The sequence below is a fragment of the Stegodyphus dumicola genome, chromosome 7, assembly GCF_044657685.1.
Source record: "Stegodyphus dumicola isolate Sdum_Otavi_A_Nest chromosome 7, ASM4465768v1".
NCBI classification, from domain to species: domain Eukaryota; kingdom Metazoa; phylum Arthropoda; class Arachnida; order Araneae; family Eresidae; genus Stegodyphus; species Stegodyphus dumicola.
Window position 1 is genome coordinate 35,608,438 of NC_140774.1, and position 22,756 is coordinate 35,631,193.

Consider the following 22,756-nt stretch of genomic DNA (forward strand, 5'->3'; position numbering starts at 1 on the left):
CTCGCATGCATTGTGTTCGCGGTGCTTATAATTAAACAGGCGGAGATGCGAGTTAACGTGCCATTAATGTCCACTAAGGGAGACCTCTAATTCCCTGCGCGGTTCAGTGCGCGAGGGCTAAGGCCCCCAAATTAATGGAGAGACAGAACTCTGCCCAGTCACCGGCGGCAGGTAATTAGCGACACCTGTCACGGCCTGTCCTGCGCCAAATCCCCCGAATGTTGGGAGGAATTCCAGAGCCAGTCGATGAAGAGGGACGGATTCTGGGCATATCCGCCAGGAGGAGCGTCGGATAACGCGTGAGACGATTGATTGTTAATGAGTAAATCGTAATCTGCTATAAATGGGAAAATGAATTCAGGGTGAAACAGAGAGACCTGAGTATGTACATGCAGAATGTTGGAAACTTTGTTAAGACAGGTGGTAAATAATTTCGGAAGAATACAAAGAAATCTAAAACTCCATCAGTGGCGTAATTCAAATGCTATGAGTTTCGATTACGCAACTGATTAATGAAATTTTAATTTCCTCCATGGCTTTCGATTGAAATTATTCTTCGATAATTTTAGAAATGACGGAATTAGTGAAAGCGAGGTTTAAAGACGGACAGACGGCTATATATTCAAAGGACAGTGAGAAGGTATTACTGAAAAAAGTTAATCAATGAAAGGACAAGATAAATATGTGCCAAAATAACTGAAAAAATATCAACTTTAACCTTTTGTCGTCTGGAGCGCTCTTTCTAAATCGTAATCCTTTTCACACACTTTATGTTATTGTCAACTGGCTTTCAAGAAGCCTAGGATTACAGTACCAAGCTATTAGGATTGTCGGGGTTCACATTCCATGAGACGAAAATGTTTTAGGATCAGGAAAACAGCTCGAATTAAGGATTCTGTGATTCTCTAGCCTAGTACAATTAGGATTACGTTGACAGGATCGTCGTTGTATATAGCTGACCCTGCCTAGAATTGACAATGCGTAAGACCAACACGACGTAGAAAAAACGCTGGCAAAGGACGAATACAAGTTATCAGCATATGATCATTTGGATTAAACAAGTATATAAATTAAATATATAAGTGTTGACAATCTAAAAATGAGTAAGAGGACTGATGCACATGTTTCAATTTCACAGAGTTGTATCAGGCATACAATCGACACAGCGTAGGGCTGAACCGGCATAAATCGACACGTCGTAATAATGACACTGGCATGCAAATAGTGTGTGTGTGTGTGATTATGGCAAAGCCTCGAGGGCTATCTGCCTAAGTGGATGGATGCCTTCGTAGAGGATTTTCTAAGGGAAACTGGATCGTATACACGTTACACATGGGAAAAACCACGAAAACACCCATGCAGCCCGCTCGTTCGCGGGATTCCAACCTCGGACCGAACTACCAGTGTTCAGCGATTTTACCGCTCGGCCGCTGGTGGGCCCGGCGTGCAAATAGAGCAAAAAATAAGTCAAAAAAGTAGCTAAGGATTACAGTTAGCAAGAGCTTATAATCAAGGGGGAAAGAATTTGATTAAATTATTTTTAAAGTACCTGCAAAAGATTGACACTGGCATAGAACCAAGTATCGAAACTGGAATTTGAATCGCGTTGTCGATCCTGTGCCCATAGAGAAGCTGTTGGCTTTACGTATGTCGGTTCTGTGGTGCATTACAGAAAACCTAGGATCTCATAAGAAGCCAAAGTTAATGTTTAGTTACAGATCGTTAGAGTTTCGTGATTGTGTCTCTTGGTCACGCATAATCGGAGGATTTCACAATTAATTAAATTTGGCTTTTTGTGAAACGCTGTTATCAGTTCTCAGATTTTTCTCAGGTATTACCACCTGAGTCCAGATCATTAAGAACTTCAAAACAGGTCGTTATGGGTCCAGTGTTGTAATTAAAATGGCTTCTTTATATAGCGTAAATGCGCAAAAATGAAATCCATATTCGGGTTAGGCCACCTGATATTTAACTGAAATATTTTCTGTTTCCTTAGGTCTTTTTGTAATTTATTTCCTTAAGGATGAAAACAGAAAGTAGTTTCATAAAAACTCAAACTTCAACGCAATTTTGTTCCAAGGAACACTGATGAAAACACCATTTTTAAATTTAAAAAAAACTGATGCATTTTCATTATATCAGTATTTTAGCATGGAAATCTATGATGAAGTTTCTAGTAGTACTATGATAATTAGGCGATAACATGAAAACGCAGAAGATGAAATTTCTCCAAAATTTAGGATAAGTCTTGTATTAAAGGATGCCTACAGTAAAACTATAAGAGTTTTACGCAAAAGAGAATTCACACAAATATTGGGGTTAGTTTACAGTAAACTGCAAATTCACCGCAGTAAAGATATTCGTAGGACAAAATAACAACCTCAAAAGGGCTTTCGTAGTTTTAATTTAGTGATCAGAATGATAGTATCAATGGTAAATTTAATTGTTATATTAATAGTATTGTTGTTATATTTATAACTAATTATTTTTGTTATAACACATAGTTACAATTTACTGATCACATTAAAATATCACGATCTTGAGCGCCACTTTTTAATAAAGACCTTATTTTTCATATGAAAATATTCTCCCCCCTTCCGTTTTCATATTCTCCCCCCTTTTTTCCTATAAAATTAGTGATTTTCGTCCATTTCATTAGTTTGGACTAAACTATGATATGTTATGCACAAAGTAGTATTTAAAATATTTAAATGCTATGTTTCGGAATAATTTCTTCTAAGTTGTATCGGTAATTTACACAGGAAATTTAAGCAACTCTTACTGCACGTGACAGGATTAGATGCAATGTTTCACAAAAGATTCATGCTTTAAAAAACCGTAATATTTTTGCGTAGAACGTTTTATATGTGTATAACTTGTTTACAGGATGTTTTTTTCATTTTCTTCATTTTAATAATTTACGTATCTAGTAATAAATGACATACATAAGCAAAGAAAAAATTTTCATCTACAGCTGTGTTTATATTTAAAAAAAATCATTACCTCTACCTTCTACAATAACTTATGATATATAAATTTTGCAAAAATTCTCTGCGTTAGTTCTTCTGATATATTCATTGCTTAAGGTGCTGTAATGACGACAGAAAGTCCTAATAGGCTGAAGACCAGACAGATGAAGAAAGTTAAGTCAGAATAAAATCTGCATCTTACCAAGAAAATGCATGCAGAAAAGGTGACTATTACAACACAGGGAATATCAGAGAAAATGGAAAAAGAAAGATTAAATAAATAAGGATGTTACATCAGAAGAACTTCGTCAGCTGAGAAAGAAAACTATAGAAATAACATACTTCTAATTTCTCATATTTGTCATGTAAGTACTCTTAAAACGGTTTACTTCAGTGAAAACTTTTCAGTATCTGCAAATGTTTTACCTCTTGCGGAATGAATCGTTTTCAAAAGGAAGCTGAAACTGCGAAAATTAGTTTTTGAATTCCTTCTTCCATTTCAAAACATGATCACATCACCACTTAAAACGTCATCTACGAATCAAAACATTATCGAATGGAAATTCACAAAAAGGTAGATTTACGATTATCCTCATAAAATGATTTCGAAGAAATATTCATCTTAAAAATACAAAAAGGTAACCGAAACTTCAAGTTCTTAGTTTTTTAGTTATTGTATTCTTTTCTTGTTTAAAACTTCCCAGTTTCCCCTTCTCCATTATGAATGCATTTAAACTATCTTCGAAACATCATTTATATATGCATTAAAAATAAAAAAAATTCTCATTTAATACAACTGCCAAATTCCTTAATTTAACGAGTAATACTTTATTTTTTTAAAAAAGGATTCGAAATAATTAAAATGATTAGGATTTTTGTGCAAAATGTATATACTACAACTCGTTGGGGACGATGATATGGATTATTTAAATTTATCATTTTCATATAAACACACCCAGAGGTACATAATTGTTTCCTTTGAATGTATATGCCATATATTATTAGATAACGCAAATTGTTAAAATGAAGAAAATTAAAAAATATCATGCAAATAATTTATAAAATGTAAAACGTACTACTTAAAAATGTTGGAACCTTATGTAAAAATGTTAGAACAAAGCCATTTTCTCATTACGTTCAGTAATCTTTATCACAAATGCTTAGTTGTATAAATCTGGACACACTTTTTACAAGCGTTGCAACATCAAATTATATTAGAGTAAAAAATAAATTTCTTGTTTTAATTCCTCTTCTAATTTTCCTACACTATAACTTTATCGCTTTTTAAGTAGCAGAACATTTTGCAATCTAATTTATTGGAAACGAAGAAATCTTGTTATATAGAATTTGTGCAAAGAATTACATTTATTTTTAGTCCAAAGGGGCAATCCTGAAAGACTATTAATTTTGTTTTGGCATTTTCCGTTGGTTCACTGTAAATGTCAGTTCACTTTTCAAATTGTTGCCACCAAATATTAGAGCCCTAGGTTACATGTAAAGAAATTAAATAATGAAGAATCTGCATAAAAGTATGTATGTTTCTCTCATTGTGATAAAACAACGGTACCTAGAGCCATCCAATTTTGAATAACGTACATTTAAACCCGAATATGGCATTGAAAGCCCAAATTTGGAATTTGCTTTATTATCCATTTCATATTTTTAAAACGTTAACGAAATTTTGATTAAAAACCTCAAATATTTCAAAACGAAAAATGACAACTTTGTACGAAACAACAACAACAAAAAGACATTATCTCCAGAGCGCGAGACTGTCTATTGGTAATTCTAAACATATGCTGTTTTTAAAATTGTTTTGCAATATTGCTATTGAACGGAATGTTAAGATTTAAGGACGAAGAACATATTCAATAAATAAAGGTAACCCGCAAAACGTTAAAAAAGCGCCCCTTTGGGCGCAATGTAAAATCTGAAAGCTTTCAGATTGTTTTAAATGGTTTTAAGTCATTATATTCATAGTTACATAGAACTATCTCCTACTGCCTAACTTAAAACATAAAAAATAACTACGAATGTGATAAAATTCCTTTATTCTCATTATGTAAAATAAAACTATTTGAAACACTTTAAATGACCAAACTCGTGAACACTGTCTACAAAACAGCGAAAATTTAATGAAAATGGCTGAGCGCTGTAAAAAATTATTAAATGTTCTGCGAAATGCAGTTATAATGGAAAAGAGAAAAAATTGGGAATTTTTAAACAAGGAAAAGAAAACAAAAAATGTAGTGCAAAGAGAAAAAGATTTAAAAATAACTTTTACAACCTATTCAGATCAAAGCAAAAAACAAATTTAAAATATAAAATGAGAACACAATACATCAAACTGTAAACAGAATAAAATAATCAAAAGATTTTAAAAAGTAAACGAGATGTTACATATCTCGTAACATCTCTTAAGGGGCTTGGTGCCATGAGTTAACACTATCATGATCAATTTTTCATTATCTCGCGACACCTACCCCCTGAGAAGATGTTACAAGATATAAAACACCTCGTTTTTGTTTATGTATTCCTTTGCTTATTCTGTTCTCTTACATTTTAATACTTTGATGTATCGAGGTCTTGTTTATCGTTTGAATTTTTTCTTCACTTTCATGTATCAGATGTAGTTGTTACAGAAAAAAGATTATAAAGAAGTCTACCTTCCTTATATTATTCCAAATTAGTTCATTGTAGCTCTAATGGGTGTTTAATCATGGATTTGGTTTGATCATATTTTATCTAATAGTTGCTTTAGTAGATATATATATATATATATATATATATATATAAATGAATAAATACATAGTCAAAAACAGGATAAATATTATTCATTTATTCATTTTATTTGATCAAATTTTCATTTGTTTCATTTATTTCTTCATATGTTAGATTACTTATTTTTACATGCTTTTGGTCTCGGTCCACTAAAATTGTGAATATACGTTTTATTGCTTGTTTATGGTTTAAGTTACCTTTTCTAACCCGGCCTGTATGTTTTCAAAATTTGCATATAATTTTTTTTTCAAATATTGGATTAAAAAAGTGTATGTGGATTAGTTTTAAGTATTGGATTATGGATCAAGGATTGGATCAAACTGCTACATGTATTTTAATATAAAATGACATTTTAAAACTTTCTCAAAATTTTAAAATATGTTTATATTTGAACTCGTTTTTCCCAGTTTTGTAATTGTCATTTTTTACTTAAATTATTTCCCCTTTATATCCTAAAAATAGTAACTGCTTAATGTAAATCTTTTTAAACGTAATCGCCGTCATACTATATTTACATACCGAAAATGGCGCAGGCACTTTCATAACACTTTTAGTCAATCATAACTTAAAATTTAACTCACCTAACTAATCGGAAGTAAAGCAAACCAAAACTGATTTATTCTGAACTGGTACTTCATATTGAACTGTAAAGGCATTAGGTAATTTTTGGAAGTAGGAGACTTGAAAAATGAGCAACGCCTTCTCCGGGAATCGAACCACGGACCTCTGGAATACGCCTTCAGCGTGCAGACCACCACATCACGAAGGCACGCTAAGAAGGCGGGAGAACTACCTTATATACTCCCCCTTTTAAAGGTGACTGATTTCTTATAGGACCCAATCGCCAAATCCTGGGTGTGGGGATTCATCACCCACCACCCTTTTAGTTCTGGCGCCATTTGTAGGGTCATTAGGAATTTTCGAAGCAAGAGAGATGAAAAATGAGCAAAGCCTTCGCCAGGAAACGAACCACGGATCTCTAGAATACGCGCCCAGCGTGCAGACCACCACACCACGAAGGCACGCTAAGAAGGCGGAAGAAATACCTTATAGGACATTGGTATTTTTCTTACTACTTCTCTACCTAATTTATTATCCTCTCCTATCGTTTCTTCAAAATTTAGAATGTACCAATGAAGAGCCAATTCGAGTTCTCTCTATAAAAACGTTTTATGCCAAAAAAAGGTATTCAATCAATTCGAGTTCACTCTCTCAAAAATATTTTATCAAGAATAAAAGTGTTCTACTTGCCACAACTGTACCTAGTTCTGAATGAATCGATAGTTATCTTTAACAACTAGGACGTTATTATCTTTTAAATTATTATACATACATACATATTTTAATTTTCCATAACTAAACACTTACAACAATCCTCTCAACACCCCTCTGAGATCTCAGAATATTGTTAAATGATAAAAAAACATTTATTTCAGAAATAGAATGAATTACTCTCATTAATATTATTATTGTTGTTATTGTTATCATTTCTATATTTCGTGAATATATTTTTAACATATTTAAGTCCAATTTCAAAGAAAATGTTTCCATCACAACCTGCCATGCTTAAAAAATTGCGCTGTTTTAAACAGGGGGAAAGTTTCAACCATTACTTAACAAAAGAGAAAAAATAAAATAAATTTATTCTGAAAGAAAAATAAATGAAAATTATTCCCAATGAACGTAGTATGTTGACATAAGTTTTCATTCGAAATATGATATATTAATATCCAGCATTGAGACACTTTCTCTAATTATGAGTAAAATTTAAAAAAAGTAGACTTTTAGCTTCACTTTCCGAAGAGTTTTATATATTACCTTATACCTTTTTATTCGTTTTTTATACATCCACATTCGCTTCTCATTCATATGTTATTTGAACACCACTTTCAGAAGTAAAAAATGCAGGAAATAACCAACAAAATTTTAAACAAAATGAAATATTCAGGTCTTGAAAGAAGCAACCGAGCATAAAACGTTTATAAACAGGAAATAATTTAGTAATATTTTATAAATTTAATCAAACTACTAAATGTATTTTAATGTAAAATAATAATTTAAAACTTTCTCAAAATTTTAAAATATATTTATTTATATTTGGGCTTGTTTTTTCCAACTTTGTCATATTTTTCAGGGCAATCCTTATGAACATAATAAACGCAGATTTTTTAAACACATTTTGGGCACTTTAAACACATCGATAATATTAAAAAAAAACATTTCAAGAAGTGCTTCCGAATTTTTAGAAATTATGCTTTGGTTCGCGGATGGAAAATGGAAAAATAATGTTCTCATGCATGGATAAATACTGGCACCATTTTCCAAAAAGAAAATAATGGCTTTAAAGAATCATAATTTTTCCTTCGGATGAAAAGATAACGTTAAGCCACCTAAAACACTCAGTATTTAATTCAGTGAATTCAAAAATTCACAGCAAATACATAAATGACGTTTGTTTCAGAACTTAAATCGTTATTATTTAGGGCCTGTGGATTTATTAGTGAGTTATATTCGAAAAAGGAATTACGTGAACATTTTGGGGAGGAGGTGAAAACAAGCTATTTCTGCCTAACTGTAATGAGAAAACCTTTTGCTGAAATGAATTGTCTCGGATAAGAGTACATAGTAAACTCACTTTTATCCAGCGTTATTGCGATTATATTTTATGACAATAGAAGTACTTTCGCTTCCGATCAGAAATCAAGTCTACAAAGTGCATTCTCTAAATCAGCACAAAAACTGGAAAGTGATTGATATTTATTAGCTCCTAATTATTATACCACACATTTTTCTCATTATTATTGAATTTCGATAGCCATTCTACACAGTTTTAATAATAGACCTCTCAATATATTTTATTTTCATTGGCTACCATTAAAAACATTAAATTTCGATATATATATTTCGATGTAAATGTAATATATAATGGCTTACAAATGAATGCTATAATCACTGAATTATCGTAGCTGATGCTGTTTCCACCAAGTTTCTTTATCCTTATTGCTTCAGTAACCTTAGGATATAGGTACTTTACATGCATATACCAGTCAAACGTATTATGAATATATCGAGTGTTCCTGTATGTAAACTATATCTACTGTAACGAGCAAAAACCTATAATTGTTTTTTTATTTACGTACATGTTCATGCATATTAAAATCGTCAAGGTTTTAACTAGTAACGTACAGTAAGAAGATACTCTGTAGTCGTCTCATGTTCGTCACAATTACGTTCGACAATAAAATTCTGAGAGGAACAAGTTTCTGAAAATAAAGTATGCAGTGCATTCAAAAAAGGCATATGTAAGTCTAGGAATTGAATATGCAAACTAAGAACTGCACTTACCGTATTTCCAGGGTTGAGTCTGAAGAATGCATGTAGCTCTAAAATTCACATATGCATTGCCAGAAACGTCAGATATTTTCACTAAGGAGGCCTCCAAGGCCACACTTTCCATTTGAGGGCCCTGTAAGAATAGAAGAAAGAACGTCTGCGCATGTTCATCCTCTTGGCTCCTAGAAAAGAAAATTTAAAATTAATTGAGTATGTATCAGCAATGAAATATACATATGGTTATGTGACATAAGTATAATAATAAACTCTTACACTATTATTGTAGTGTGATTCATATAGCGTTATACTCAGTGCTTTTTGATTATATGAAGAATGAATGGGCGGGAATCATCTTGTCTCACGTCTAACAAGGCAAGGTTCCTAAATCTGAAATACCATATCTTCGAAAAAATAATTATGTGAATATGTTTACCTAAAAATACATAATAGTGAATCATTTAGCTGCTCATGTTTTATAGATAGGCAGCTAAAATTATAAAAATTCACAATATTCGGCGATGTACACTGTTCGGCGACTTTTTAGAGTTGCAAACTGCATTTTAAAAATCTATAAAGTCTACAAAATGATCTGCTGTTAATTTTCAAATGACGCAGTTGTCAGATCTATATTACAAGCAATTATTTCTTAGAATCTTATTAATTAGAACAGAAAAGAGAAATATACAAATTAAAACCTAGATATAAATGAGTAGTGCAAATTAAAGTTAGAATTTTAATTTACATTTTTTATCTTAAATAAATACACGCATATATATAGTGAGAGAGTTTATCTTAAAGGCGCCAGACACATTGACAGGAGTAAAGGATCAATTAAGCAAAGGGGATTTATTGAAATGCAGCAGCATATCTTGCTCATAATCTTAAAATTACGGTATCCTAAAAAATAGTACATTGTACAGGGCACAATTTTAAAATCTAGGTCTTATTCTTTTTAGGCTTCAAAAATTATCTTCGCAAATTGTTACAAGCTTCGGAAAAGTCGTTAGCCTAGAAACTTTTTCAGTCATCAACAAGTAAAAGCGCTCTTTATCATCAGAAAATTCAAGAAAACAAAAATTTTAAAAACCAATGCTAAATGACATTTCACCATCTTTATCTCATTCTTTCCTTTTCTAAGCTTGGAGAAGCCTTTTCTCTTCCGGACATGCATAAGCGAACCTGTACACACACGTACTGAGATCTATACTCCTCTTCTTTTCATGGGATTCTTTCAAAGAAAAGAAAAGACGCCACGGCAAACTCGGAAACTCCTTAATTCATCCAACTTCCCGTCGCAAAAATTACAATAAAGAAAGTTACAAAACTCAAATGAAGTGTTCCTGTAACGAGAGGCGAAGAAACGTCAAAATCTCTTGATTAATGCATTTCCAATTTTTCCCATGCCACCCTTTGCACGGGGTGGGTGTGGGGAAGCAAGTAAGAAGAAAACCGCTCAAATAGATAAATAAATAAATAGGAAAATGAATCCCCCGTTTTACCCTAAAATAAATAATAAATTTCGGGTTGGAAAGTTATTTTCTCACCAGTTTCCCCAAAGGACTCATACAGAGAAAAGCGATGTAAATGAAATTGGTCTATGTCACTTCTTCGAGAGACGTGACTTTGTTAAAATTCAGTGTCTGCATGTGATTACTTTTTGTATTCTGCCTAGTTTAAAACATTTAGTCCGTTTGTTTCGTAACATTAAGTAGAATCAACTGAAATACGTACAACAGAATAAAAATGAATACAGTTTTTCAGTTGCCGTACCGAATCCATACAGGTAAAAAGGCTACCGATATTACGTAATGTGTATGCTCTGCTGTGTTTGCTTTTGTTAAGACTTGATGACGTGAAATGATAATCAGTGCCTAATTACTAACTTCACATTGCGATCACTCCCAGGCTGTCAGCTACCCGAAAAAATTCCGAATGATCGTATGAAACGAAAAATAACGAAAGGTACTCCTCACCCAGCTATAAATTAAAATAACTAATGGTATTTCATGGTTTATAATAATTAATAGTATTGCAATACCTAACAATAATTCTAAAATAAATTGTATTTATAAGTATAAATATTCTTGAGTTCGTAATTAATGAGCTGAGTCAGGAACTATTAAAATGGCAGCAATCAGTTTGTGGAAAATAAGAGCTTTTTGCATAAAGAAGAATTCTTCCCCACTTAAACGAACGATGACTATGGAGGCTGCGACCCATTAACCAACTCAAGGTGGTGACGAATTATTGGTCACCATATTTTAGTTCAGCCGCCACTTGTAAAGCAATTAGAGTTTTTCGAAGCCATAAGACAGAAAAAAAAAATTAGAGATGCTCTCGCCAGGATTCGAGTTCTGAACCTTTCGTTTGTTGGCCGTACTTGCTTCCGAATGCAGCATGAAGGTACGTGGTAAGGAAGGAGAATTATTCCTTACAATACGATTAAGATCTTATTCTATAGTACAATACGATTTATATCTTATTCTATAAGACGCCTATAGCAGCATAAAAGTCGCTTTTATTACTGGCTCAATGCCAAAGGGCTTAAATCTTGAGTATGGGTTGAGCATAATTTTAACAATCGCTATTAATAGCAACTGTAAACTTAAGTTTTATTAACGTTTATTTTATTTTAAAACTTTACTGCCCTCTCTTAATTTCTACTTCCGTCCAGAATAAACGCATTAATGTGTTTATGCAAAGTGTGCTAGCTAACGCTTAGTATTTAAGTTGTGGCTTTTCGCCAAGAACAGAGTTAGGATAGAGAGTCAGCCTTCTTGCCACTTTATTTCACGCGTGATTTCAGTCAGTTGCTCTCCGCTTTTAAGGCCAGAGGTTTAGCTCTCTTAATATCTAAGACGTATTGTAGTTCTCCTCAGTTTGCGTTCTACATACGTAATAATCTGAGAGGCCAATTTTAGTGTCATTCATCTGTGTAAAGTATTCGAAGTTAGCTCTTATTTAAATTTAGTCAGCTGGTAGTTCTTATTTTCTTACGTTGAGACAACAAGTGGTTGGTCTTTGCATCGCGAAGTGCGGGAACAATTGTAAAGTGAGGAACATAAAGGGTAATTAAACCCTTCTCACCTTGTTACCTCTACTACAATCCATAGGACATAGGTTTTAGTAAAACTCACTGTCTGCTCAGGACACCACTTCATGTTCTCAAAGCAGATGAGGAGAAGCAGTAGTCCTGAGAACTAAAGAGCGAAAATTTTAGAATATACTATTTGTACAACATATGTTGACAATATACATTTAAGGTCCCATAGAAGGCCACCAGGAAAGATAAACACAAATTAATAAAATAAAATCATTAAAAAAATCTAAAATGTTTCCGATTTTAAATTACGCCCAAAGAGGCATTTTTTTTTAATGTTTTGTGTGCTACCTTTATTTATTAAATATCATGTTCTTTGCACTTAAACCATAAAATTCAGTTCAACAGCAATGTCGCAAAATAATTTTAAAATGAGCATATTTTAGAATTTCCGATACACAGTTCCGTGTGCTGTAGATAAAAAGGTATTGCCATTGCTCGCTTTTAAAACGTTGAGTTTGTTAATAAAAATTCGTTAAAGTTTTACAAAATATGAAATCGATAATAAAACAAATTCAAAATTTCACATTTAGGCTTTCAGATGCCTATATTCGCAGTAGGATTACGTCATTCAAAATTGGATGGCTCTAGGTACCGTTGTTTTATCACAATTACGAAAAATATACATACATTTAGGCAGATTCTTCGTTATTTAATTTCTTCAAATACAATGCAGAACTGTAAAATTTGGTGGCAACAATTTGAAAAGGGATAAACCGTTTATAAGTGATTCGACGCAAAATCGCAAAACGAAAACAATAATCCTTCAGGCACAAAACCCCTTTGGACTAATAATTAAAGTTAATATAAACAGTAATTAATGTTAAATGTAAAAATCTAAAGAGATAAATAAAAAAATCAATAAATTAAGTTAAACTAATAACAAGTAGTTAAATAATAAATTAAAATGCCGAAACTCAATTTATTTCGGGCTGACTAAGAAATACGATACACCGAAAACGAGCTCCGATAGAATTAGACTGACTTTAAGATCTAAGCCATGTATTACACACCAGTTAGAGTTTTTCGAAAGCTTACTGATTAGTTATCAGCTGTTTTCTGGCTTTTAATTATTTAAAAAGATCCATCATCATTCCTTTTTAAATGAACACATTGGCTCATATTCAGGCTTATTCAATGCACCTTTATGTTCGAAATCACTCATTATTACTCATCAATAGCTCCTTAATTTAAAAAATAATTAAATTTTGTAAACCAAGTTCCTTAAGTTGAATTTTAAGGAAGCTGGTTTCAGGAAAACGAAAATCTCTTTTCTGCCTGTTGTTTTCAGGATTATCTTCAACAAACCTCATTTAATATGCAAAGATGCAAGCCCATTTTTATGGGCATGCGTTAAGGATTCAGAAACCGCATTTTTTCAATTACTGGAGTTAATGTTGTTTACTTAGGACACATTTTTTCCAATCTAATATTTCTCTTTGTCTCTCTTACTCCACTCAAAGCAACATAGAAAATTAATGGTATTTCAGCTCACAATACGTTCATAATTTTACAGATATACCATTTATATTTCTCGTAATTACTTCTGAGAAAAAGTTTTATAATTTCATACACCCTTCCATACGCTCGTGGCATCTTCTCCGTCATGAGGCCCACCAGTGGCCCAGTGGTTCGGACAGCTAACTTAACCACTGGGGTTCAGACTTTATGACTTTAATGATAGATCGATCCGGTTCGAACAGGCTGTTTACATAGCTGGTTTATATGTTTTTCCCATATGTAACGTGAATACAAATCAATTTCCTTGAGAAAAGCATTCAAGCACCCTCAAGCCACATATGCTTTGCCATGATCAAATAACATAACTCAATAACCTGAGCATTTATGAAGGAGACATATTTTCAAGCTTGCATACTAAGAGTGCATGAACGCACCCTGTACACTTCAAGAATATAGTACTTACATCTTAAAATGTCTAAGAAATGAGTTTGCTGGATCGTAATATTTAAAACTTACAGTGTTTCCGCAAATAAATATTTTAAAATTAAACTGTAATGTGTTTGTTATCTTTCTGCCCAAAACTGCGTATTATTTTTTGCTTTCTTTTTAATGGCTTTCACGATGGGTTACGTTGGCAGCGCCATCTTATTAAAATAATGTGAACTGGAAACACCACAGTTTCTGGCACGAGCATTCACCGGACATTTGGATCTGCAGGCGTATACATCAACGAATTTAACATAATCCAACACAGATACCAATATGCCATATGTTTTATCGGAATAAGCGGGATTGTAAAGTGGCGAGAAAAATCATATAAGTTGAGAAACCTGAAGACAATGCATTTGATGTTGAGAAAAGCAGACAAAATGGTCTTTGATACAAGATAGTGAAATTTTTGTCACAATAGACTAAACTCAATGGAATAATTTCTAACCTCATACTTGAAAATAGTGCTACAAAATATGTAAGAGTTACAAAAAGTGTTCCTTGTAATTAAATTACTGCTGATTGGGGTTATTACATGTTTGTTTAGTGATGCATAAAAAATGCTCTAAAAAATAAGCTTTTTGCACTGCTTTTTGCACTTTGAATACTTTTTTCTCTTTGCTTGTTCCTAGGGACAAAATTAATTAAAAGAATCTTTAACCTTGAGAGGTTTCGTATAAAGGCATTCTTTTGGAAGAAGATTGCCTTTAATTAATAATAATTATCTAACTAATGATGATGTCATGCATATATATGTATCTGTGAGCATGCTCGTGTCTATGTGTGTGTGTACGTAGGAGTGTTAATTGAATAGTAAAAACACTTCTGCAATAAAAGCCAAAACATATTGATAGAAATTGTAATTTTATAATAGATTACTACCATTTTTTATTGAAACTTTCCTAAAAGAACCGTATCATATTTTATGCAAAAATAATTAAAACTGCTTTATTTAGATAATTTTCTTTTTAAAGAAACAAATTTGTTCAGCAAAACCCAAGACTTCTTTTTCCACTAGAAAAAACCGCTTCTTTATTCAAGTATACCAATAAAACGAATCTAAAGAAGACCAGTGATGCAGCACAAGCGACTCTTTATCTTTAATTAATATTTACCTATCCGGTAAAAATAATTTCCATCGCTTTTTACTTTTCTTCTTAATAAATTATAAATGTCATTTAAAATAATTCATTATTTCGGCGTTTATTTTTAATTCAGTGGTGTGCTTAATTCATTACATCCCATGTTTTGTTTTTTATTCGTTAGTTTAATTACTTCTTCCATTCTGTTCGAATTTTACATTTTTGTTTCTGCTGAGATCTTCAATTGTTATTACTGATAGTAGTTGGATGGTTTATGGAAATTCCAAATGAAATTTTTGAGTTGATATTAACTATTTTGATGATTATCGCTCATTAGTGGATATAAAATTTTCCTCCGTGAATAATTTGTTGAAAATAAAAGAACTTATTTGCTCATTTAAGATTAGTTTTTAGTTATATTAATATTAATGTCATTTTTAATGATGATTTATTTATTTGACAAATATTGCTCATTAAATCGCGTATTGCAGTCATTTTTTGGAGTTTTTGTATTTTTGGAGTCCTCTGGGCTAACGCCCTTTGGGCTAAAAACCTTTTCCAGAGGTTTATGGCGAGGGAAAAGGGCTTCGAAACCATAAGATTCTACCTTCGTCTTGCTTTTTGGTTAAATCTAGGATGGAGTTAAAGCCGTGCTATTTCAGATTAAGTGATCACGTTCCTTCTTTCTGGTAATGTTAAGTTAAATTATAATGCTTAATCACCTGATTGATTATGAGGAAACAAGCGAGGGCTATCTACCTTTAAACACATGTCTTTGTAAAGATTTAAAGGTATCTTGACTTCTAGTCACCTTATATAAGGGAAAACCTCAAACCACTCATGCAGGCAGATGGTATCGAACACCCCATGCAGCTTCTGGTGTGTTACTGCATCTTTCGTTCAGAAAACAACATTTAGAACGAGCCATCAGATTTCCGGCGATCTTATCCACTTAGCTGCTGGTTTCTATTAGATTATTCCAGTGGGATGAGATTCCAGTTATTTCGGATTACATCAAAACATTGTTATAGTATTAGTGTTGTGAAAAATACATTACAGCTCTAATATTGTTGTACCTCTACCTTACCGAATGATAGCTTTTATTATACGATTTGGCAAGCAACTCCACATATATGCAAAATAATTTGCTGTAAAAGAAGATGCTGTGGCGTTAGAAAACTAGAGGTTATTTATGAAGAAGTCTTGTAGTGTGCCCATAGATTTCTATCCGTTTAAGTAAACAACGTAAATAGAAAGAAATTCCAAAATTTGATGTCACTAAGATAAGTTTAAAATTCTTTTTGGCTGAAAGTTTGGTAAGAGCTTAAAATTTTTATTCCTTCAGGTTGGATTTACATTTTAAAGGAGTCGTTGGAAATGCTATCCACGCACGAAAGCCCGAAAAATGAATGCAAGCATTTGCCACTCCATCAGCTGGATTAGTGAATCCAGCTTAATCCAGCTGATGGACATCAGGTGTCTGAAAAGCAACGATAGTTGACATTCAGTACCTGTCTTTTTTTTTTTTTTTTTTTTTTTTTTTTGGTTCAAGAAGTTATCTCTTTTTTAAAAGAATTGCAACCGGTGTGATGAGAAGCGAGTACTTAACTGTAATAGCACATGTCGAAGGACTGTTTATCCCTTATCAGAACTGACTTCATCCACCTAAAAGAAAGACTTCATCCCAAAAGGGTTATTTTATGTGAATGGATGGATAAGGGAGTAATCCATTGGGAGTTGCAACGTACCTAAACCAAAAATATTGACTTATATTGCTAATAGTTGGGCAGAATGATGCAGAATATACCTAAGGGCCCAGTATATGTCAGGTACTAAAGCGTTATCTTTCATCACGATAACGCTATACATCACGCTGCTTTAATCACTCAGTAAAAAAAACTAGTCGATTTTTTTTGTAAGGTTTTATCTCATTCAGCATAAAGTTCATATACCTGGCTTCTTTCGACTATCATGTTTTTCTATCGCTACGTGATTTATTGGTCTTTTAATTCTTCTGATGTGAAAAATAATAAAACCGCATTGTAAGATTTGTTGTGCTTAAAACCAGAGACTTTTCATCAATGAAGGATTAATCTACTGAAAGGCAGATGACAAGAGGTTATACTAAATGATGGAAATTATGAGAATGCATAGGTAATATACTTTTTTTATTCACTATTCTTTTTCACCCAAAAAAGGAGGTAAACGTGTTGTACATATAAAATGATCACCAACTTAGCTTTGGATTCAAACAAACTTGCTATTTGGTTTTTAATAGTACTCAAAATCAGAACGAATTTTCTTGGTCACGTCCTCGAATAGGACTTATATAATTCTCTTCAGAAGACCAGTATAAAAAGATTACATGGATACAACCATTTTTCAGCCACAGTCTTTAAGTCCTAATACAGATAACTCATCCCAGCTCATCAAAAACTATCGTCAAGCGGCGATAGATTCCCTTCTTAAAACCAATCTCCACGCTTTCGAAACGGGAGGAACTCATCAGGAGATTGGGAGGGGGTAAAATTCAATAAACTACTCTCTTTTTCTTTCTCTCACCTTTCTAAACAAAGCTTTAAGGTAAGGAAAACTGGAAGACGCAGAGCCTTAAAAAGGGTGTTGCCGGGGAAAATCTGCCTAATTATTTCCATGGGAGTTTTGAGAAGCCTACGTACAAGAAAAAGGGAAAAAATAATGAATTTCCCTTTCCGTCAGACAATTACTTTAGAGAAAGGGAAATAAACAAGAGTGGAAATTTAGCAGAAGACCAGGTAACGTAAAATAGAAAAAAAAAGTTTCATTAAAGCGGCGAAGTTTTCAATGAACTAGAAGCAAGTTGCATAATTTTTTTTCGCCGTGCCAGCTTACAAATAATTAAATACGAGTGATTTAAGATGCTTTATTTGCTACGAAGTTCACGTGACACTTTAGTTAGGAGAGTTAGCTGTTATCTTCTTCATGATATATAAATTTAAAGAGAACCAGAAAAGCGTTAATGTAAGTTAATTGAAGCGAAATGTTGATGGTGGTAGAAAAAAAAATTAATGGGAGTATAAATTTTTCCATTTTAGTCAACTTTTCAGGCGATGTTTCTCAGTTTTCATGTTTAACTTCATAACTCATAAGTATTGGATTTTATGTTCGCTTTTGGTTTTAAATAATTTTTCAAATCATATTTTTCTTGGGATGCAAGGTGTATTCTGGAAACTAGAAATTAAATTTGAATTTAAATGAGTCTAATATCACATCATGGACCATTTTGCCCAAAACACGTCGTTTAACCAGGAGAATTAATGATAAACAAATACATAATAAAAGTAAAGTTACAACTGTACTGTAAACTTAAGAGCAAATTATAAGCTAAGGATTAAAAACATAATAAAATATGTCTTTTTAATACGTTTTAGAAAAAAATTCACTGAAATTAAAACCATTACCGCCGAAAATCTTTTCATAATGTGAAAGGATTTGGAAACCCATTTTTAAACTGCAGAAATTTATCTTATATAATTTTAGCGCAGCTAAAGTTAAAAGAAGGACTAAGGCACTAATAATAATCAGCAATGCAAAATTTATTAATGTTTCGCTTTCTGATATTAGCCTTGTAATCTTTTATTCAACATTTTAAAATATTTACAGCTGGATGGAAAATATATAAAACAAAATAACCTTATTGGTTTAATTTTTTTTCTTTTCTATTTTTCACATAAATAACAAACTATTAAATTCATTTATGGCGCATAAAAGTAAGCTGTAAAATACTATCGCTTTACGTATGCATTGTGCATATTTAAAGGTTAAATTCCATTCTTTGTAACTGCACGGGATCCATAAACTGACTGACAACGTTTCAGTTTTTCCATTTTCCACGGGTTTAAGTATAGCTTACGAAGTATTTAATTTCCTAAAAAATTAGGGTACTTCATATCAAGTAAAAAAAGTTGAGATATGGAATCCGATGATTTTCAGATTGAAACCAACACTACAAAATGTAGTTCAAATATTTATTTACTTTACATTAGTAAGATACACAATAGCATGTATAATAACTTTATTTCTACTCCCTTCTTCAGCCCCCGCAGTTATTGAACAACTTATTTTCCAAATTATTTTCCGCGGAATTTCGTGATATTTTTTGAAGCTACATAGCAATATGAATGGCAACATAGCATGTTGTCTAGGAATTGATGACTATGCTTCAGGGAGATTTTCCTCCATTATATATTTTCTGAAGAACCAGATTTCATAGTATGAGCATTCCATTCATTATGTCCATCATAAGAACATCATACTGACGTTTGCTGATATGCATTTAGTTTCTCACAAGCTATCAGAAATATGATATCTGCATTCATACACTAAGAATAAGGGCAAAATTAAGGTAACAGTTGCAGCTACACAAATCACCCTGAATCGAAAAGCCTTTAGATTATATGTACAGTGCGCGAAAAAAAAAGGGGGAGATGAGACAGTTCTATATCTCCCGTTCTACTGGGCCTATTGATGAAATTAACTTAAGTTTTTCATGTCTCGAAAGCACGACTTAGGATATGTATTAGATTTATATGTAGCATTGTTCTAATATAAGTATTTTGACACAAAATCAGACTTTTCTGAAATGACAAAACAATTGCTTTCCATATTTCGGTTCTACGTCTCAAATTATGCCAAGCTGCCAAATTTTGTAAAAATCGCACAAGTAGATTTAAAAAAAATTAGCTGTCAAAGGTCTAGCTCCTCAATGTTAATTGAATTTGGTATATATTTATTAATCTCTCTTATTTTATTAAACTTACGCGATTCTTCCTTTCACATTTCAAAATTTAGGTTCGTTCCAAATAAAATTCACCCATTATCCAAATAAAATTCGGTTTTATGATTTATTTTTAAAATTAAAAATTTTTCGAAAAAAAATTTGAATTATAATCTATAAAATTTTACCATCATCTTAAAAGTATATGATTACTAAGCATACCTACAAAAATTAGAATTTTATTCAAAATTCCATAAGATATACGTGAATTAACATTTTGGAGCGTTTTCAAATTTGGCGTATTTATTAGAAGCGATAATAACGAAAATGTGGTTTAAGCTCTTTGTTTAAATTATTTGACGATGACCTTTTTTTCCCCCGCTCATGCACAAAGAAAAAAGGCAAAAGAAAATAGGTTGCTATAAATTAAGAAGATCCCAAGTGAATTATTCTTGGCACAAACTGAAAAAAATTGCGCCAAGTTAAATTTTTAAATTTCTCCATAAATTTTTTACCAAAAATTACAAAACTTTTCGAAACAATTTGAATCGTAGAATCGAAATATGGGAAAAAAGTGGTATGTTATTTCAGAAAAAGCCCGATTTTGTGTCAAAATTCTTTTGTTAGAACTATCGCTATATATAAATCTAATATATATCCTAAGTCGCACTTTCGAGACATGGAAAACGCAATGTGAATTTTGTCAATCGGCGCAGTAAAACGGGAGATAAAGAAGTCCCCCCCCCCCAGTTTTCGCGCAGTGTACATTATTAAAGAAAAGAAAGCAAAATATTTTAAATTGTAATCTAATATATATCAGGCGGTGAAACATCTCATGACCGGATAGAGGAGGTTGTGCCACCCAGAGGTTAAATGGTGATGGCTAGATGGCTAGCAACATGTACCTCCAAAAATGCAATGGTCGTCGGGTACTCGCGATTTACCATTTTCGGTATCTATGAAAAGGGAAAATAAAATGACGAAATCGGCAATAAACATCGAGACGTTGGACATTCATGCTTGAAAGCAGACATACCAGATAACGCCTGATTGAGTGGTATCGAAAAATGTTCTGTTTGGTTAAGGGAAATAAGCGGCTGTTGAATGCTCAGCTGGCTGCTGAATACGTAGCAGGTCCAGGTAGAGATGTATCCGAGCACACAGTATAGGAATTAACTGTAGTTGCGGCTCTCATTGTGCATCTACTAACTCGGCATCATCGGAAAATTACGAATTTTGCTCTTAGTGGTGAATTTCTAAACTTCTGTCGAACTTTGATGAATAATCAATAATTTCTCGTATGATAAATAACACATAAGACCTTCTGCATAAGAACCATTTGAAAAGTTAACAACACGAAGAAAACAAAAATAATAACAAAATGTACGTTATAATTTCTCTTGTTTCTTACATAAGAAATATGGGAATATTTTCTAAAATTTAATCTCCAGTATTGATTTATATACCAAATTACGATCTGAAAATTACGAACTTAGTAGTTCTAAAGGCCCAGGAAAGATCACTTATTGGTCGACCTGTGGGTCTGGCACATCCCAGAACTCAAGGCTCTAGTAGCCCGGGGCGTCCGGGTTTCTGCCTGGGGGTGGCGCACGGGTACGCTGGGCGACGGGCAGCCCGTGCGACTGGCAGGTAGCAAATCATTGACAACGATCAGTGTCGCAAAAGCGATGCGTCTCTCTCCAATGTGTGAGGCCAGGGATTGAATCCCTGTGCATGGTTGGGCAAAGCGAGGGAACTCTTAGTGTCACTTAGTAGTTGACGGAAAGAGGGATGCCCAGAGTTATGTTATGTTATGTTACACTTGTTCATACTGATTTCAGAATGGCATATAAGTTTCTGTCATTATGAAGTTAGAAACAGAATTCGAAAGGGATACTGAAGACAATTTTGATTCATCCTGCCATTATTTGTCAACATCAGTTCTGAAATCCACAGTATTAAGTGGTATATCTTACGATAAACACCTTAGAATCTCGATTACCTCTAGTAATATATAGCTCAGTTGTATTATCCCTCTTCAGCCTTCTCTGAAAGGTAAACAAATTAATCCTGTTCGAAACAACGAAAACTAAACTTGAAATAACTTGTTTCGTCTTTAAAAAAAAAAAAAAAAACTGATTGCTGGATAAGAAATCTGAAAATTTCATACTGCAATATAACAGTTTTAAAAGTTTACTATTAAACTTTCAAAAAGTTAAAAAGTATTTCAAAATTTAAAAATATATATACTACAAGGTTAAAAAGAACAAGGTCCTCCAGAAATTAAAACTATAAAACGTGAAGTCTCATATTTAAACCACCTATTCAAAATGACAGAGCTAAAGCGTAGGGTAAAATTGTTAGTATTATTTCTTTATAAGTTAGAATTCCGCGGATTCTTGTAATCCGCGTAGTCTTGTATTTTTTAAAGAAAAATTTGAATCATTCAAGACGAAATTCATTCAAAACGTTTTCACTTGATCACCCAAGCGCAAGGCTTGAAACAAATATTTTTCTGAAGTGGACAGGAATTTAGATAAATGAAAATAATAAACGTCTCAAAAAAGTTCTTTCAACGTGTTAAAGGAAAAGGGCAAGAAGAAGAAAAAACTAAAACAAAATTTCTTCAATCAAAATTTAAATAATCAAAATATAGTTTAAACTATTTAATGCTATGAACAAAATATACATTCCTTTTGCAATTTCCAAAGCAATAGAAAGATTACTTAACATTCATAAAATCAATTTTGTAATGACATTTTACTTTAAATTTCAGAAACAACAA

General features: G+C 32.5%; 1 protein-coding gene across 1 annotated transcript in view; it reads right to left on the reverse strand.

The window, feature by feature from the left end:
• LOC146996154 (uncharacterized) overlaps positions 1–22,756 on the reverse strand; it is a 573,172-nt gene that overhangs the window by 133,565 nt on the left and 416,851 nt on the right. The window contains exon 4 of the mRNA XM_085821375.1: positions 9,096–9,265. Within this exon, the coding sequence (XP_085677501.1) occupies positions 9,096–9,265 (170 nt within the window). The remainder of the gene's footprint in view (positions 1–9,095; positions 9,266–22,756) is intronic.